Raw genomic sequence first — 14752 nt, forward strand, 5'->3', positions numbered from 1 at the left:
GAATTATAGCTGGGGGAAAGGAAATTATGATGCGATTAGGCAAGATTTAGGATGCGTAGGATGGGGAAGGAAACTGCAGGGGATGGGCACAATCGAAATGTGGAGCTTATTCAGGGAGCAGCTACTGCGTGCCCTTGATAAGTTTGTACCTGTCAGGCAGGGAGGAAGTTTTCGAGCGAGGGAGCCATGGTTTACTAAAGAAGTTGAAGCGCTTGTCAAGAGGAAGAAGAAGGCTTATGTTAGGATGAGACGTGAAGGCTCAGTTAGGGCGCTTGAGAGTTACAAGCTCGCCAGGAAGGATCTAAAGGGAGAGCTAAGAAGAGCGAGGAGAGGACACGAGAAGTCATTGGCAGATAGGATCAAGGAAAACCCTAAGGCTTTCTATAGGTATATCAGGAATAAAAGAATGACTAGAGTTAGATTAGGGCCAATCAAGGATAGTAGTGGGAAGTTGTGTGTGGAATCAGAGGAGATAGGGGAAGCGTTAAATGAATATTTTTTTTTCAGTATTTACAGTAGAGAAAGAAAATGTTGTCGAGGAGAATACTGAGATTCAGACTACTAGGCTAGATGGGATTGAGGTTCACAAGGAGGAGGTGTTAGCAATTTTGGAAAGTGTGAAAATAGATAAGTCCCCTGGGCCAGATGGGATTTATCCCAGGATTCTCTGGGAAGCCAGGGAGGAGATTGCAGAGCCTTTGTCCTTGATCTTTATGTTGTCATTGTCGACAGGAATAGTGCCGGAAGACTGGAGGATAGCAAATGTCCCCTTGTTCAAGAAGGGGAGTAGAGACAGCCCTGGTGATTATAGACCTGTGAGCCTTACTTTAGTTGTGGGTAAAATGTTGGAAAAGGTTATAAGAGATAGGATTTATAATCACCTTGAAAAGAATAAGTTCATTCGAGATAGTCAGCACGGTTTTGTGAAGGGTAGGTCGTGCCTCACAAACCTTATTGAGTTTTTTGAGAAGGTGACCAAACAGGTGGATGAGGGTAAAGTCGTGGATGTGGTGTATATGGATTTCAGTAAGGCGTTTGATAAGGTTCCCCACGGTAGGCTATTGCAGAAAATACGGAAGTATGGGATTGAAGGTGATTTAGTGCTTTGGATCAGAAATTGGCTAGCTGAAAGAAGACAGAGGGTGGTGGTTGATGGCAAATGTTCATCCTGGAGTTTAGTTACTAGTGGTGTACCGCAAGGATCTGTTTTGGGGCCACTGCTGTTTGTCATTTTTATAAATGACCTGGATGAGGGTGTAGAAGGGTGGGTTAGTAAATTTGCGGATGACACGAAGGTCGGTGGAGTTGTGGATAGTGCCGAAGGATGTTGTAGGTTACAGAGGGACATAGATAGGCTGCAGAGCTGGGCTGAGAGATGGCAAATGGAGTTTAATGCGGAAAAGTGTGAGGTGATTCACTTTGGAAGGAGTAACAGGAATGCAGAGTACTGGGCTAATGGGAAGATTCTTGGTAGTGTAGATGAGCAGAGAGATCTTGGTGTCCAGGTACATAAATCCCTGAAAGTTGCCACCCAGGTTAATAGGGCTGTTAAGAAGGCATATGGTGTGTTAGCTTTTATTAGTAGGGGGATCGAGTTTCGGAGCCACGAGGTCATGCTGCAGCTGTACAAAACTCTGGTGCGGCCGCACCTGGAGTATTGCGTGCAGTTCTGGTCACCGCATTATAGGAAGGATGTGGAAGCTTTGGAAAGGGTGCAGAGGAGATTTACTAGGATGTTGCCTGGTATGGAGGGAAGGTCTTACGAGGAAAGGCTGAGGGACTTGAGGTGGTTTTCGTTGGAGAGAAGGAGGAGGAGAGGTGACTTAATAGAGACATATAAGATAATCAGAGGGTTAGATAGGGTGGATAGTGAGAGTCTTTTTCCTCGGATGGTGATGGCAAACACGAGGGGACATAGCTTTAAGTTGAGGGGTGATAGATATAGGACAGATGTCAGAGGTAGTTTCTTTACTCAGAGAGTAGTTGGGGCGTGGAATGCCCTGCCTGCAACAGTAGTAGACTCGCCAACTTTAAGGGCATTTCAGTGGTCATTGGATAGACATATGGATGAAAATGGAATAGTGTAGGTCAGATGGTTTCACAGGTCGGCGCAACATCGAGGGCCGAAGGGCCTGTACTGCGCTGTAATGTTCTAATTCTAATTCACTCTCCAATGGAATCTTAATAGATCAGTCACATTCTAACAAGTATAGGTAAAGGGGCAAGGGAATGTGATTCTATGGTCAAGTACATGTCAGATTTGGACTGACCAAGGTGCCACCTTCTCTGGAAATCAGAAATGCTATTGTGGAAGATGGGAATGATAATATCTCCTAATAGGAGGAAGTATTGAGGGATGTTTTTGTTTCTCGACCATCAAGTTTTTCAGCATGTGGGGGGTGGTAGTTTAAAGAAAATCATTAAAAAAAAAACTTAACTGCCACCCAATGCAGTTTTCAAGTGGGCCTCGAGTTAGGAGTCAGGGCTCCCTCATAAGGGGCCTCAATATTTGATGCCAATAGGGCTCCTATGATGTCTTTCGGACCCCAGTGCCATTTTTGTAATCACCAGCAAGACTCTTGCTCAGTGGTATGGGCAGTATGGAATAGGAAATGACCAGGTGCAGTGTAAGTTAGATGCATCGTTGGAAGCATGCCTGGAAATATTAATTTATTGATTTGGCGGTTTTAAGCCTCCATGTTTATCTGGATTTCTCTCTATGCTCCTTCTGCAAAGTCCTCAGCTCCTTCAGTTATGCCCTCTGTTACAGACCCCCAAAACCTATCGAGTATTCCCTTTTAAGGTTCATGCTCAGTGGCTGCCCCACTGGATTTCCAGCTCTCTCGTAATGACCATCAGCCTGTCAGCACTCTAATCATGTGGACAACTTGAAAACTATATTTAAATGAACTCCAGCCTTCAAAATGGCTGGCTTGTAGTATACCAAAGACCACATTGGGGCCATTTTCTTGTTTTTTTTGTTGCCATATTAGGAATACTCTGTAGAAAGTTGTTCCTCCAAAGCTTTTCTTTTTCTATATTGACAGTCCCCATCCTGTATGTAATCCTTTCTTTGTACTGTTTTATACAGCAGTTGCCATTACAAACTAATAGTTATGTATATGTACATTTTAGATTGGAGCAAACAAAAGACCCTGATGCCAAAGAGGCCCTGAAAGACTTGGTTCAGTTGGTGACCTCATTGACAATATATGGGATCAATGAATTGAGATCTACTGGCATAACTAGTGGAGCACCTTTTCTTCTGCCAGGATTTGCAGTACCACAACCTTCTGGCAAAGGTGATGCTATCAATTGATTCTCAGTGTTGAGTTAAGGAGTAATATCCTCATGAAAATCTTTAGCTTTTTTATTGTTTTGCAAATGTGACATTGTAACCTTATGCCAACCACATTATACATGCCACACCTTTATGCCAGAAATGAGAGTTCCTGTTGCTGTTTTTTTATCACCAGGTAAATGTTTGCTAATCACCTTTAAATTATGTACTGTCTTTCATTAAATATAATTTGCTTTCAAGTGATTACTTACGCTTTACAGCAAATTAGTTTTTGGATAAAATACTTAAAAATAATATGGCATAATTCATGTTTACTATTGAGTTAGGCTCCTGGATGTATTATTAGACATAATTTAAAAAATTACCAACTCTAAACTGGTACAGATTGTATTGCATCTCTAACTTTAATATGTGAAGGAAAATATTGAATTAGGCAATTGTACTTGGGGACTGCTGAGCAGTTATTTTGAAGTGCAGTAATTGGCATAAAAGGTTTTTGCAATAAAATGTGGGAAATATCAGAATTGGCTAGAGAAGTCATATACTGGGTATTTTCCTTATTTTTTCTGTTACGCAGTATCATAAGGAAAAAGTTAAGTAGTTAGCATTAGTGGAGGAAAGCATTATAATAAATCAAGAGGACCTGAGCATTTGATAATGGACAGCAGCAGAAAAAGCTCATTGATTTACTATGTTTTAGGAAATAATTCAAAATTTAAGATGGCATATAAAACTCAGGAGACAGTATTAATAATGGAATTGATGACATTTTGGTCATGAAACGCATCAGAAAATTAAATTCTGCAGGGACTTCATTTGTTATTTAACTATATGGCAAAAATGTGCTGCTGTTTATTTTTACTTCCACAAAATACCATTCACTTTATTTTAAGTGATTTGGTAATATAAATGTGGATAGGTAAAATGCATTTTTTGAAATTAGGGGCAAGTTATTAAAATTGTGCATTGAATACTGTTATTTCTTTTCTTAAACTAGGTTGCACAGTAAAAAATATCCAAGCGTTCTCTGTTCTTCAGGTCGCCTTTTTAAAAGCAAAATCAAGCCATCTTGCCAGAATAATCCTAGATGCCATTTCAGACCTCTACATTGCAGATAATGTTAATTACTTCATCCTAGAATCTCAGCACACACTTTCACAGTTTGCTGAGAAGATTTCCAAAGCACCTGAGGTGCAGCCCAAGTACTTTGAAATGTTGGAGTTTATTATCTTCAGCTTAAACTATATTCCATGCAAAGAACTAATAAGTATCAGCATCTTGTTAAAGTCCAGCACCTCTTACCACTGCAGCATCACTGCAATGAAGACACTTTTGAAATTTGCTCGCCATGATCCTATTTTTAGGGATGTGTATCGAGAGGTTGGATTGCTTGAAGTGATGGTGAATCTTCTGCACAAATATGCTGCTCTATTAAAAGAGCCCATTCAGAGTTTGAATGAACCAGGTAAATTTATTTATTTATCTATATTCGTGTGAATGCTCCCTTGAAGAATGGAAGTGCCAGTATTGATGTGGCCATTATCTGTCATGTATGCTGTTGTCTGGGTTTTTTTCTGGTCCTGGATTACTCTTTCTGTTGTTTTGCCTGTCCCAGGCGATTACATGCCTGTTGGGGTTAGGAAGTGTCTAGTCATGGCACTACAGGCATCTGAGTGTGAGCTTGCCTTGATGGACCTGCTGGTCATTTTCTGCCCAACATTTTCACATGTTTATGCGATACGAAAGCGTGGAACACTCATTGGTATGTACAAAACTCTGGTGAGACCGCACCTGGAGTATTGCGTGCAGTTCTGGTCACCGCATTATAGGAAGGATGTTGAAGCTATGGAAAGGGTGCAGAGGAGATTTACTGGGATGTTGCCTGGTATGGAGGGAAGGTCTAACGAGGAAAGGCTGAGGGACTTGAGGCTGTTTTCGTTGGGGAGAAGGAGGAGGAGAGGTGACTTAATAGAGACATATAAGATAATCAGAGGGTTAGATAGGGTGGATAGTGAGAGTCTTTTTCCTCGGATTGTGATGGCAAACACAAGGGGACATAGCTTTAAGTTGAGGGGTGATAGATATAGGACAGATGTTAGAGGTAGTTTCTTTACTCAGAGAGTAGTAGGGGCGTGGAACGCCCTACCTGCAACAGTAGTAGACTCGCCAACTCTAAGGGCATTTAAGTGGTCATTGGATAGACATATGGATGAAAATGAATAGTGTAGGTCAGATGGTTTCACAGGTCGGCGCAACATCGAGGGCTGAAGGGCCTGTACTGCGCTGTAATATTCTAATTCTAATTCTAATAACTTCAAATTTGACAAGAATTGTTTATGACTCCTTAAATAATAGAGAATCCATATGAAAAAAAATGTAGTGTTGCTACACTTTAAGTAAAATTGTTTCAAATGGACAATTAGTCCCCAAAATGCAATAAAGCTGGCTCAGACTGAATTAGACCCATTGCAAAAATGACCTACTTGGAATTTGGTCTCAGCTCATGCAAATGCAGACTTATGTCATTGTAGTTTGGGACTATTGCACGCCCCATTTCACCAGTTATTAGCTGTTGCCCAACTTCAGTTTAATATTTCCAGCATTTGCCCATGTAGGTGTATTTCTGCAATAGTGATTCAGCAGAAAAGACGATTAATCACTATCGCGCTTAAAATGATGGTGACTGCATTAACGGAATGAGTCAAATTCCATTTTTAATCTATGGAATTTTTACCAATGTTTTGAAGGTTGCAGTCTGTACTTCTATTCCTATTTCAATGAAAAAGTGAATCTAGTACTCTTGCCTGTAATATTTTTGATTTCTTTGCTTCAAAATTCCAGTTGGAACTAGTATAAAATATGCTGGAACTTGGATCAACAACACCAACTTGCATTTAACTGAAGCGCCCCTAGCTTGTAGAACTCATGTCCCAAAGTACTTCAGAGGCATAAAGAGAATATGAACACTCAGCCAAAGGAGGAAATACGAGGAGATGCGATCAAAACCCTGGTCGACAAGAGGGTTGGGTAGTGGGGGACATGATTTGAGGACATTCTTAGAGGAGAGGAAAGTTAAGTAACAGAGAAATCTAGGAAAGGAGTTCCATAGTGTGGGCGTAGTTGGCTGAAGGCATGGCCACCAGTAGTGAACAAAAGTTTGGGGGGTGGGGGTTGCAGGGGGAGGGGGCAGTGGTGGGATTTCACAAGATGCCAGAGTCAGAAGAACAGAGTTCAGAATCACAGAATTGTTACAGCACGGAGGGCCATTCGGCCCATCATATCTGCACCGGTTCTCCGAGTGAGCAATTCACTTAGTGCCATTCTCCCCACAAATCTGTACATCCTTCCTTTTCAGGTAACTATCTAAATCCCTTTTGAATGCCTTGATTGAACCTGTTTCCACCACACTCTCAGGTAGATCACTCCAGATCACAACCAATAACTGCATGAAATTGTTTTTCCTCATGTCACCATTGCTTCTTTTGTCAATTACCTTAAATCTTCTTCCCTCTTCTTGATCCTTTCACAAATGGCAACAGTTTCTCCCTATCTACTCTCTCTAAACCCCTCATGATTTTGAATATCTCTATCAAATCTCCTCTTGACTTTCTCTTCTCCAAGCAAAACAGTCCCAACTTCTCCAGTGTATCTTCGTAAATGAAGATTCTCATCCCTGGAACCATTTTTGTGAATCGTTTCTGCACTCTCTCCGATGCCTCCACATCTTTCCTTAAAAGCAGTGCCCAGAACTGGATGCAGTACTCCAGCTGAGGCCAAACTAGTGTCTTATGCAAGTTCAACATAACTTCCTTGCTCATGTACTCTGTGCCCCTACTAATAAAGCCTAGAATATTGTGTGCTTTATTGACCGCTCTCTCAACATTTCCTGCCACCTTCAATGACTTATGTACACATGCACCCGGGTCCCTCTGTTCCTGCACCACCTTTAGAATTGTACCCTCTATTTTATATTATCTCCCCATGTTCTTCCTACCAAAATGAATCACTGGACATTTTTCTGCATTGAACTTCTTCAACCCATTCTGCCAACTTGTCTATGTCCTTTTGAAGTTCTATGCTATCCTCCTCACAGTTCAGAATGCTTTCAAGTTTCGTATCATCTGTAAATTTTGAAATTGTGCCCTGTACATCAAGGTCTAAGTCATTAATATATATCAGGAAGAGCAAGGGTCCCAGCACTGATCCCTGGGAAACTCCACTACAAACCTTCCTCTGGCCCGAAAAACATCCATTAGCCACTACTCTGCTTCCTGTCACTCAGCCAATTTCGTATCCATGTTGCTACAGTCCCTTTTATTCCATGAGCTCAAACTTTGCTCTCGGGTTGATTGTGTGGCACTGTATCAAATGCCTTTTGGAAGTCAATGTACACCACATCAACCGCATTGCCCTCGTCAACCCTCCTAGTTACCCCTTCAAAAAAAGCTCCAGCAAGTTAGTTAAACAGGATTCTCCCTTAACAAATCCATGCTGGCTTTCCTTAATTAACCTGCATTTGTCCATCCTTAGATGCATCTCATCCAGTCCTGGTGCTTTATCAACTTTAAGTGCAGACAGCCTATCTAATGCCACCTCCTTATCAATTTTAAATCCTTCTAGTTTATTAATTACCTCCTGTTTCACCGTGACCTGGGTAGCATCATCTTCCTCGGTAAAGACGGATGCAAAGTGTTCATTTAATACCTCAGCTATTCCCCCTACCTCTGTGCGTAAATCCAGCTTTTGGTTCCTAATCGGTCCCAATCCACCTTTTACAACCCTTTTACTATTTATATGTCTGTAGAAGACTTTGGGATTCCCTTTTATGTTAGCTGCCGGTCTCTTTTCATACACTGTCTTTGCTACTCCTATTTGCTTTTTCACTTCCCCTCTGAACCTTCTATGTTCAGCCTGGATCTTAGAAGTATAGTAGAGTAAGAGGTGACTTGATTGAAACACATAAGATCCTGAATGGTCTTGACAGGGTAGGTGTGGAAAGGATGCTTCCCCTTGTGGGAGAATCTAGAACTAGGGGTCACTATTTAAAAATAAGAGGTTGCCTATTTAAGACAGAGATGAGGAGAATTTTTTTTTCTCTCAAGGTTGAGAGTCTTTGGAGCTCCTTTCCTCAAAAGGCAGTGGAAGCAGAGTCTTTAAATATTTTTAAGGCAGAGCAAAGGAGTGACAGGTTATAGGGGGGTGGGCGGGAATGTGGAGTCAAGGTTACAATCAGATCAGTCATGATCTTATTGACTGACGGAGCAGGCTCGAGGGGCTGAGTGGCCTACTCCTAATTCGTATTTTTGTATGGATCTCAATTGTATTATCTACCTGCCATCTGTCAAAAGCACACTTTTTGTTCTTCTCTATTTCTTTTGTCATCCAGGGAGCTCTGGATTTGTTTGCTCTACCTTTCCCCTTCGAGGGAATATACCATGATTGTGCTCAAACTATCTTTTCTTTGAAGGTTCAGCTATTGTTTTTCCTGCCAACCTTTGATTCCAATTAATTGGCGCAGATCCATTCTTACCCCATTGAAGTTGGCTTTACCCTAGTTAATTATTTCTTTAGATTGTTCTTTGTCCTTTCAGATAGCCAACCTAAACCTTATGATACATTGATCACTGTCACCTAAATGTTCAACTGATAATTGATCCACTTGCCAACCTCATTCCCAAGAACCAGGTCCAGCAGTGCCTCCCCTCTTGTTGGACTGAAAATACACTGCTGTAGAAAATTTTTCTGAACACACTCTAGGAACTTTTGCTCCTCTCTGCCCTTTACACTATGTTCAGATAATTAAAATCCTGCATTATAAAGACTCTATAATTCTTGCACTTCTCTGCAATTTCCTTGCAAAATTATTCCTCTATATCCTTTCCGCTAGTTGGTGGCCTGTAGACTACACCAAGCAATGTCGTTGCACCTTTTTTGTTCCTTAGCTCTAGCCAAATAGATTCTGTCTTTGACCCCAATGGGATATCCTTTCTTTCGAGCACTGTAATCCTCTCCTGAATCAATACTGCCACTCCTCCAGCTTTTCTTCCTTTCCTATCCTTCATGAACATTTTGTATACAGGAATATTTGATATCCAGTCCTTTTTTTATATTCGTTCATGGGATGTGGGTGTTGCTGGCTTGGACAGCATTTAGTGGCCATCCCTAATTGCCATTGAGAAGGTGGTGGTGAGCCGCCTCCTTGAACCGCTGCAGCAGGGAGGTAACACGCCATGTGGCACTCACGCTGCAGTCCGTGTGGGTAGGTACACCTATCCTGCCCTTCTTTGAGTCAAGTCTTTGTTGTAGCCACATCATCATGTCAGTCTGTGCCTGTAACTCACCAGTCTTATTAACTGCTTCTCTATGCATTCACATACATACACATTAACCCTGATTTAGACTTTATTACTTGTTCCCCACTCTGCTCCCACCTAATAACTTTCTATTTATTCCCTACTCTAATGTTACCTAACTCTCAGTATTCTGTGCACCTTTGTAGTACTAACACTCTCAGCTTATGCACCTTGTTGCTCTTTTCTACTTCTATATGCTGGTGCCCACCCCCCTGCCAATTTAGTTTAAACTGTCCCCAATCACACTAGTGAACTTCCCCACAAGGACATTGGTCCCAGTCCTGTTGAAGTGCAACCCATCCCTTTTGAAGAGGTGTCTCCTGCCCCAGAACTGGTCCCAGTGCCCCAAGGATCTGAAGCCCTCGCTTCTACAAACCACACATTGATCCTCCCTATCTTCCTATTTCTACTCTCGCTAGTACGTGGCACTGGGAGTAGTCCAAAGATTACTACCCTCGAGGTCCTACTCTTTAGCTTCCTCCCTAGCTCCTGAAAATTTGACCATAGGGCCTCAATACCTGCCCTTGCTATGTCGTAGGTACCAACATGCACCACAACGTCTGACTCACTCCCTTCCCCCTGTAGAATATTCTGCACCCTCACTATGATGTCCTTTACCCTGGCACCAGGGAGGCAACACACCATGTGACACTCACAGTGACGGTTACAGAAATGCCTGTCTGTCCCCCTGACTATGAAATCTCCTATAACAACTGCATTTCTGCACTTTGTTGCTCCCGCCTGTATAGCCCCTTGCCCATTGGTGCCATGGTTTGGACTGCAATCCTTCAAGGTGTCGTCACTCTCAGCAATCTCCAAAGCTGAATACCGGTTTGAGAGCGGCGCACACACCGAAAAGTCCTGGACTACCTGCCTCTTCCTACTCTTCCAGATAACCACCCATCTACCATCCTGAACTCCTACTGCCTGTGGGGTGACCACTTCCTGGAAGGTACAATCCAGGAAACACTCCTGCTTCCTGATGTTTCGCAATAATGCCAGCTGCACCTTGAGCTTGGAAATCCTGACCTCGAGCTGAAGCAGCTGGGGGCACTTCTTACACATGTGGGGTTTAATTTTGTTCAGTTCCTGTTGTCAGGCTCTGTGATGGGGGTTGGGGGGTCAGAAGATTGCACTGGCAGTGGCCCGACGCTGGGATTGCCAGGTCCAATCTTCCCGGCAGCGGCAAAGCTCCGTGGCAGCCCCCCCCACCGTTGCTCTGCGACAGGACCTGACTTTAAATATTTAAATAAACTGTCTGCAGACATTTAAATCCAATTTTCCGCAATCTTACCTTTGGTTCTGGATCCTCAGTGCGACGGGCGGCATTTGCACACCTTCACTTTCCTGTCCAGGGAAAGCAGGCGCCATCACGGTGGGGAATCAGAGCATTTTAGTTCTGATGAAGGGTCACTGACCTGAAATGTTAACTCTGCTTCTCTCTCCACAGATGCTGCCAGATCTGCTGAGTATTTCCAGCATTTCTTGTTTTTATTTCAGATTTCCAGCATCTGCAGTATTTTGCTTTCATTTTTAGTATAGGTTGGGGATCAACTCTGCATTTTTAGTGTGGGGGTGGGGGAATGGAGTCAACTCTGCATTTGTAGTTTAAGTGGGGGGGGGAAGCGGGGTGAACTCTGCACTTTGTGCAGTTGAGGGGTGTAGGGGTCAACTCTGCAATCTGTGTATTGGTGGGGGGGGGGGGGGAGGAGAAACGGGTCAAACATTTACTTTGAGTGTAGGGGTTGGTGGGGGGGAAACTCTGCAGTTTCTAAGCAGGGCTGGCAGCCTTTTGAAAATGGCGCCAGCGCCTAGGCAGACATCTGATGCCGTTCATGGCATCACCTAGGCTGCGCCCGCGGCATGTTTTTTTCACAGCGGGAAAATAAAATCCAACCCATGGTCTCCCAGGAGACATGAAGTGTCCCTAAGTTCCCACATGGCACAGGAATTGCAAGCAATAGGTCACAGCTGCCCATCCATGATCTAAAAAAACCACTATTCCCTTTTTAAACAATCTATTGTAATTATTATTAGCTCTAGCCATCCTCTGTTTATACTCTTCTTACAACACTTACTGTTACACTACCCTGATTGAAAATATTTTAATTTCCCAGCTCCTAATTTGAACCAATACCCTCCCTGCTGGTCTCTCTCTATATCTGGTAACTCATAACATCTGCCTTAGTTTTTATACTAATGATTCGATCAAGTCTTATTTTATATTTATTTAACTTAGATTAAATTAGAGGGTTACTGGTATACTCACCCTGGTTGGCTTTCTGTTTCCCCCGCGCACTCTGTTGATTGTGATTTGCCTCCAAACCTCCTGCTGCTTCTCTCCAAATCTCTGAGGTTTTGTCGCGCTTTTTAAATCCTCTCCTCTGCCGCTGCTTCTCTCCCAGGGTTGGGGGTGCTTGTGGGGATTGATCAGTGTGCAGCTTTCCCAGGTTTTTGAGAAACCATTGAGCATTGTTAGGGTGATAATGGTAGGGAATATATTTTAAATGATGAGTTCAGGTGCTCACTTCCAATTAAAAAAATTTTATTCAAGAAAAAAATATTAATGAGCGATCTCTTTTGGTGGAGATTTAAAGATCTGGTAATAAAAACAAGAAATGCTGGAAATACTCAGCAGGTCTGGCAGCATCTGTGCAGAGTTAACGTTTCAGGTCAGAGACCCTTCTTCAGAACAAAAATCTGGTAATTTGTACTGTTATGTGTAAATAAAAGCTAAAGATATTTTTTTCGATTTCAGAGCTATCATAGCGACATGCAGAATTTTCAATTTTAAAAACAAGATTTGAATGTATTTTAGCTGCAGGTCTTTGGCATTAATTGAGACTATTTGATTTGTCAGATAGCACAGATGTGAAGCATTCTTCGGTACCAATATTATGAGTGTTAATCTGCATTGTTCATTAGACTACAACTATGTGTTAGACCATATTTCCATTGCTATCCATTAATGCAGCGGGAATGGAATTTGTTGCAATAGCCAGGAAGTACATGTAAGTTGCAATTAGAAGTCCTGCTCTCAGTGACTTCATCTACACTGGACAAAAAGTTATTTTTGCAATGGCGTGTTTAGAAGTTTATCTCGTATGTAGCTGATCCATAGTAGAGTTTTAGGTTTGTGCTAAGTTAACTGATTTCAGTCCAGGCAGAGCTAGCGGCACTTCAGTGGGGTGCACTACTTTTGAAACGGCCTTGTGTCCCAGCTCCTGATAGCTATCCAGTGATCCCTGTTGGAAGTACACACATGGACATAGTCAAATATCCTATGATAGTCACTGCCAAGGCTCTCCCTGGATAACATCTTAGAGGATGCTGTGTAACTATACCTCAGTAAGGAGCCCATGCTTTGATGAGAGAAAATAATTGGCAGGAACAGCAAAGCAGCAGTTGGAGTCTGGTATGACTTTTTTGCAAAGTGTGTATAGATTCACTGTATTGTAGCTTGATGAAAATAAACGAAACTTTTAAACTTGCTGATAACGTAGTTTGTGAAATTAGAGGGTTTTTTTCTTTATAGCTATGATTACATAGTATATACGGCACAGAAACCAATCCATGCCAGCATTTATGCTCCACTTGAGCCTCTCCCATCTTTCCTCATCTAAATCTATCGGCAAAACCCTCTATTCCCTTCTCCGTCAAATGCTTGTCTAGCTTCCCCTTAAATGCATCAATATTATTTGCTTCAACCAATCCTTGTGGTAGCAAGTTCCACGTTCTCATCAATCTTTGGGCAAATAAGTTTTTTCTGAATTCCCTGTTGGGTTTCTTGGTGACTATCTTATATTGAAGCTTCTAGTTATGCTCCTCCCCACAAGAGGAAACATTCTCTCTGTATCAAAACCTTTCATAATTTTAAAGACCTTTATTAGGTCACTCCTCAGATGCCTTTTTTCCAAGAGACCCAGCCTGTTCATCTATCCTGATCTGTATATCCATGCATTTCTGGTATCCTCCTTGTAAATCCTCTCTGCACCCTCTCCAGTGCTCTATATCCTTTCTTTAATATGGTGACCAGAACTGCATGTAGTATTCAAAGAGTAGTCTAATCATGGTTCGATTTGGATTTAGCGTAACTTCCTTACGCTTATGACATGTAAGCACATTGCAGCAGCATTGTAATTTTAAAAGTAACTAATTGACTTTAAATTATTTGTTAACTATAAAATTTGTTGTTTTTTGTGGAAAAGTGGAATCTAAAGCAAATAGTTCATTGGAGGACCGAAAACAGCTTGCCCTATTAGTGATGGAGACGCTGACAGTACTGCTGCAAGGATCAAACACCAATGCAGGTAATTAGAGGATTCGTTAATAAGTTCTACCTAATAGGCATAGACAGTACTGGACAAATTCTATTTTTGAAGGAAATACTTAATTCTGCACCAACACATGGATTTTGACATGTACGTTATGCAAAAATGGCACATAGTTTTATTCAGTCAGCTCCTCCATGCAAGTTCATTCCAACAACTCTTCTGCAGAACAGAGTGGAGTAGATTCTTTTGAGATAAACATCATGAAATTTCACTCACGAGAGAACTTTTTTAAGAAAAGAAAATCTTTTAATGGCTGAAGGCTGTACTCAAGATTAAGTGTTCAAATCTGTTTGTCTGTGGATTTTTTCTTTAAATCTTCCTACTGTCATTTTGCTACTAGTGAGGGAAAGGTTTTTAAAAAAAATTAACTGGGAAAAACAAACCCCAAATAGCAAATGGGGATTAGACCTCTATGTACCCAAGAGCCCCAAACTCCCTACTTTTCTTTTACTATTCATTCTTGGGATGTGGCTGTCAGTGACAATGCCAGCATGTATTGTCCATCCCAAGATGCCCTGAGAAGATGCTGGTGAACCTTCTTGAACCGCTGCAGTCCGTGTGGTGAAGGAGCACCCACACGTTGGTAGGTAGCAAGATCCAGGATTTTGACCCATGGATGACGATGATATCTCCAAATCAGGACGGAGTTTGATTTGGAGGGGAACGTAGAGGTGATGACATTCCCGTACACCTGATGCCCTCACAGTTCTAGTTGATGGAAGTCATGTGGTTGGGAAGTGTTGAAGAAACCTTGAGTTACTGCT

General features: G+C 42.1%; 1 protein-coding gene across 1 annotated transcript in view; it reads left to right on the top strand.

Moving 5' to 3' along the window:
• Positions 1-14752, top strand: part of wdfy3 (WD repeat and FYVE domain containing 3) — a 498547-nt gene that overhangs the window by 203969 nt on the left and 279826 nt on the right. Inside the window, exons 8-10 of the mRNA XM_068038896.1 lie at positions 3136-3302; positions 4299-4766; positions 13863-13964. Of these exons, the coding sequence (XP_067894997.1) occupies positions 3136-3302; positions 4299-4766; positions 13863-13964 (737 nt within the window). The remainder of the gene's footprint in view (positions 1-3135; positions 3303-4298; positions 4767-13862; positions 13965-14752) is intronic.

This window comes from Heterodontus francisci, chromosome 1 (assembly GCF_036365525.1).
Source record: "Heterodontus francisci isolate sHetFra1 chromosome 1, sHetFra1.hap1, whole genome shotgun sequence".
Taxonomy (NCBI): Eukaryota; Metazoa; Chordata; class Chondrichthyes; order Heterodontiformes; family Heterodontidae; genus Heterodontus; species Heterodontus francisci.